This window comes from Morone saxatilis, unplaced genomic scaffold (assembly GCF_004916995.1).
Source record: "Morone saxatilis isolate NCDOM2014 unplaced genomic scaffold, NCSU_SB_2.0 Contig3, whole genome shotgun sequence".
NCBI classification, from domain to species: Eukaryota; Metazoa; Chordata; class Actinopteri; family Moronidae; genus Morone; species Morone saxatilis.
The window spans coordinates 5,772,064-5,777,683 of NW_023339873.1; the positions used below are offsets into that span (position 1 = coordinate 5,772,064).

At 43.6% G+C, this 5,620-nt stretch overlaps 1 protein-coding gene across 1 annotated transcript in view; it reads left to right on the top strand.

The window, feature by feature from the left end:
• Positions 1–4,598: 4,598 nt before the first annotated feature.
• foxo3a (forkhead box O3A) overlaps positions 4,599–5,620 on the top strand; it is a gene marked incomplete at its 5' end in the record, with an annotated part of 3,326 nt that continues 2,304 nt past the window's right edge. Inside the window, 1 exon segment of the mRNA XM_035673662.1 lies at positions 4,599–5,614. Within this exon segment, the coding sequence (XP_035529555.1) occupies positions 4,599–5,614 (1,016 nt within the window).

Below are 5,620 nucleotides of genomic sequence, written 5' to 3' on the forward strand. Positions count from 1 at the left end.
ACGCACACACACACGCACACACACAACGCACACACACACACACACACACACACACACACACACACCACTACATGCATACAAAGGATGATTTTATGGTTTATTGTGAGGGATATTTTGGATAATCAGCAGGGGATTTGGGGGTTTAGATGTGTGTCTGCCTGGAGCACATGGTGTTAAATGACATATGATATGATAAGTTGCTGTCAAAATATAAGGGTAGAGTTGTAATAGTGGGTGCATCAAATTACTCCGTTAGATCTGCATCTTTTAGTAATTTTAAGATGTAGTAAAAGAACAAGTATGAAAGTGGAGACTCTAAATAGGCAATGCAAAGTTAATTTCACTTTCAGACAAACTGCTCACACTGCAGCAGAGGGGCTTCTTACAAGCTTCAGTGGGGCCCTGCTTCTGTTTGATTTTAAGGATTAATTCGGCCTGGAAAACCAATTCATCTGTCATGGAATCAAGTCTGATGAAAGCTTTGAGCTTTGCAGGATTTAGATGTGTGTGTGTGTGTGTGTGTGTGTGTGTGTGTGTGGTGGGGGGGAGTGGCGGAGGGGGAAGAAAAACTCTGGAAATAGGTTTGTAATCCTGCACAACTGTGGATGTGGGATGCAGACTGATTCCAGGGAGTTTCTTCATGAAGAAATTACAGTAAGGGGCCAAAAGATTGTGCTTTTTAAAACCTCATCGTGATGATGTGACGAGTATGAAACACGAGCTGAGAAACAAACTGATGCTAATAACCGATTTTAATCTGCGCAGAATCAGCTGGTTAGTTAATACTCCAGATTAGTGGCGGTCAGTGTTTCATTCATGTTTTTGGGGACGCTCCTTTCCCACCAGATGCGTTCAGTGGCTGCCGACGTACATTGAGGGCTTGCATAGGAAAGGGTTAATGTTAGGGTTTCAAAAGTGCTGACATCAGCATTTTCTAGGAGATCCTTTGTAGCTGTGTGACATTCAGCAATCAGCTTAAAGTTGGGTCATCTGCATGAAGGGAGTGCGTGCAGAAAAATGTCCTCGGCGTGTTCAGGGTGGGACTGAAAGGTTGTAAATCCCAGACCTGTCAGACCTCTCAACGCCAACCAGGGTGACACCACATTCAATGACAAATGTGTGTGCAGCTCCAACGTGAGGTTAAATGTTCAAACCTCCCCTCTGTTGTGAGTCCAGCTCCTGTAAAGATGGCCATCCCAGCCACTCGACCCCTGTGTGTGTGTGTGTGTGCCACACTGTCTTTTCATGTGGCCTGGGCACAAGAATCAATCAGCTGACTATAAATTATGTAGGTCAATGTGTAGCAGTGTGAGAGAAGCTCAGTGTTTCTCTTTGGATCTGGCTCTGGCTAAACTGGCATTGCTCCAGTCCCCGCTCAGAACGAGGCTTTGCTCAAAGGGTGCTGCAGCGCTGCTATGACTGCATGGGGGAGGGGCAGGCAGGAGTTGCTCTTTGTGATTTATCTTTTAAACGCCGTATGGCTCCTACTGTATCTTACCTGTGCAGTGTTAGGAGCGTTTAACACATCTCTGCAGCTTTTTAAAGGTGCAATAACTCCCCACTAGATGTTTCTTTGAAGACCCAGAATGTAACAGGAACAGTGTGTTTTACACCTAAAGAGCACGAATACTGTTCAACGTATGCCACAGCAAACCTTAACCGGCTGTATACAGGAGGTAGACACAATAAAAGCATCACCAGTGTTGTATAACACATGCCTTTGTGCAGCTAATAACATACAATCTCTCATTGAAGAGGAGAATTCTTTGGATGTTTTTGAGATGTTGTATTGTGCTGTTTTGCCCACCTGCTGTAATATAATACAATCCAATACAGCAGCTCTGTAATTTACAGCCTCATAAATGACCACAGAGTTGAATCAAAACCCCTCTGACAGGCTCAACCAGAATGTCACAAAGGGTTATTTATCTATTGCAGGGTTGTTGTATTGGATTTCATTAGACTGAACAGGACAGGTGTTGCTTTTATTGTGTCTACTCCCTGTAGGTCATGGGGGTGATTGTGGTGTTTGGCTTGCTTCGCTAATGTTTTAGTATTTTAAAAGATAAAGTCGGACTTGGAAACATCCACATTTTGTTTGGTTACGGGTGCTGGCAGGGGAAATAAAATGACGGGAAAGAAAAGTGTGCACACTCTGAGTTGCTGTGTTTTCTTAACACCTGCACTGCTCTCTTCATCTTCTTGGCACTCTTCGTCAAACAATCTAGAGATTTATCTACTTATATTTATAGACGCATCCTTCTGGTTATAAACCCAGCTAATGGAAATGGACAGTTTGGTTAAAGCCACATTGAAGCGACATGAGTCAAAGGTCAGGTTAAAGGTTAAGTCTGTTGATATTCTGTTTTTCATATTATCAACATGTAAGTATGTTATCTTTGTGGTCAAAGCCTGATATATTTCGTTCCTCTGTGCCATAGAGCTCCATTGTTGTCTAAAAGCTATTAAAACGTGTTTAACATTGAGTTTATCCCAGATACACCATCCTGTTGCTGTAAATACTCTCTAGATTGAAATCAAACATGTTAATTAATTCGCTTTGCAGGTGCTGGTAACACCTTGCTGGTTACAGAAACCCCCTGTACCTGTAACCAGATGCTGGTTGTAGCTTCATATCTGGTAGACTGGTATTGGTCTTCTCTAGCTCCAAGAAGATGTGGTTACACCCAAGAATTAATGATTAACAAAAGCCAGAAACCCCACTCAGCTCATGTGTTGAGTGGAAATCGGAGAGAGAATAGAGCAAACTGAAGTACCATACATTTTTATTTCCGTTAGCCACATGTGCTTTGTTGTTGTAAGCGATCACAGTGTTTGCTAGCTGGTCTAATCCTTTAATGGGCTTGAAGTGTGGGCTTTACTGGAAGTTTGATGTCAGCAGGTCATTCCTTTGACTCATTGCATTGCAAGGAAAACTGTGGCCTGTTCGCGATTGTGATCTCTCAGTCATCACAAAGCTGGAGGGCAACTACAATCACAGCTTCCTTTATGGTATCCATATTGTGAAGTCCATGGACAGCTGTGGTCCGTATGTGTTGAGCTTGTTTAGAGCTTGATTAGTTTAATCTTATGAGAGATTTAAATAGGACCTCCATTTACTCAAGTTAAATCAAGCTTAAGAGAATTATGCTGGACCCTCTCCCAGCTAAGTTGGATCACTGCAGAGTTTTCTTCCTTCTGTTACTGCAGTGTGACTTAGTGTGGGCCGGACGCACAGGCTCCAGCTGTTTAATTTTGTACATGGTTGGGAACATCTCCAGGGAAATCCTTTAGACCTTTCCGAGCAGCCAGAAATAGGTCACAGTGCGACGTGCAAAGAAGAAGTGTCTGTTAGAAGACTTTGCAGTGTTCAGTTCTTGGTCGTAATAGTTCAGTATCAAAAACCTTTGTGTTGTGGGAAGCCTACAGCATTAGGTGGAGAGCTGTGTATTTAGAAGAATCTGAAGAAGAATCATACATATGATATAGGGGTTACGATTTAATATATTCTAATTTATTATGATACTCTAACCAAAGCCATATATTATGATTAAAAACAAAAAATCAGATTTTAGGAAAACTGTCATAGTATAAAGAACACACCACCATATGTAACCACTGGGATCTGTATTTGTATTCATCTATACCTGCAACATCCAACATTATAGCCCTCAGTTTACGTTTATAACACTGCTATATCTGCTGCTTTTATTGTTTTTGAGAATCAGTACAATCTCACAAAACACAAGATATTGTTCATTATTTTCTTACATCCCTAATTGGATGTTACTTGTGAAAAGTCTTAATTTTCTTCCTCAGCCAAACAGTGATTTTCCTTCTTTTAGTAACAATAACTAGTGTTTTAAAAGAAAAAAATCAAAAGTTAGAGAAAAACTAGAAAAAAATATACTTGTATTTGTGTGTTTGAAATATCTGGTGACCCCTGAGGGCCCCCGACCCCCAGGTTGATCCAGTCCAACAAGTCCAACGTGACAGGAAACAGTCAGATTGTCAAGTGTGTTTGTAGAGAAAACAAAGGTAAACGGTAAAATGATTACCCAAACTGTATAAACTCCACAAGGTCTATTCAGTAGCAGTTCTGGAGCTTTCAAACTTAGAGTTGTAGATGTTCAATTTTCTATTTTAAATTTTTTTAAATGGAAATCTACAATGCCATCACAAACTCCAGAAGAGATACTAAATGGACCTTATGGTTAAAACATTTTTTCAAAACTAAGTCAAGGTTAAGAAATGAACTTGCAATATTAATTACCTAAACTTTTTTTTTGTAAACAGTTTATAACTTTTCTGGTTAAATGTTGCGTACTGTACTTGCCGTAGTTGTGTGCATGTACAGTTTTCCTCTGTAATGAAACAATGGATAATGTGACTAAACTGTTGACTTGTTTACAAACCTCTCATAGGTCAGCTGCCTTCTTAAACCTATAGTGTAGCGATGATCGTACTTACTTAATATTATGATAAAACTAGTAATCCTGGTCAAAACTATAAAATAAAGTTTCAGAATCATCTTTATTTGCTATGAATCAGCTCTACAGAAAAAACATGCTTTAATTATTTTCATTTGTTTTTGTTTCAGAACTCCATCCGACACAATCTGTCCCTCCATAGTCGCTTTGTGAAAGTCCAGAATGAAGGAACAGGGAAAAGCTCCTGGTGGATGGTCAACCCAGAAGGCGGGAAAGGTGGCAAAGCTCCCCGACGACGGGCTGTATCGATGGATAACAGCAAGTACATCAAAGGAGCCCGAGGACGTGCCACCAAGAAGAAAGCCTCGCTGCAGGCAGCTCAAGATGGCAGCTCAGAGAGTTCCTCGAGCCTCTCCAAATGGACAGGAAGTCCCACCTCCCGCAGCAGTGACGAGCTGGACGCCTGGACAGACTTCCGCTCCCGGACCAATTCCAACGCCAGCACACTCAGCGGTCGTCTGTCCCCAATCCTGGCCAACCTTGAGCTGGATGAGGTGCCTGACGACGACTCGCCTCTCTCCCCGATGCTGTACTCCAGCCCCAGCAGCATGTCCCCGTCCACGGGGCCCACAGGGCTCTCTGACCTGGCAGGTACCATGAACCTCAACGACGGGCTCTCTGACAACCTGATGGACGACCTTTTAGACAATATCAGCCTGACAGCATCCCAGCAGCCTCCTCCTGGAGAGGAAGACGACGGAGCCAACGGTCAGGGGACCTCAGTGTTTACCTTCAGCTGCTCAGGAAGCGGTCTGGGTAGCCCCTCTGGCAGCTATGGGCCTAACCCTCTTTTTAGCCCTCCGTCCATCACAAGCCTGCGGCAGTCGCCCATGCAGACCATCCAGGAGAACAAGCAGACCACCTTCTCCTGCATCCCGCACTTCAGTGACCACCAGACGCTGCAGGATCTGCTCAGCCTGGACTCCCACAGCCACAGCAACGTCCTGCTCACCCAGTCTGACCCGCTGATGTCGCAGGCCAGCACCGCCATTGCCCTGCAGAACTCCCGCCGAAACGCCATGCTGCTCCGCAAAGACCACATGTTGGTGAACCAAACCAGCGCAGGTCAGGCCCAAAGCTCTTCAGTGCCTGGTTGGCAAGCTGGCTTGTCAACCTCTGACGGCGACGCC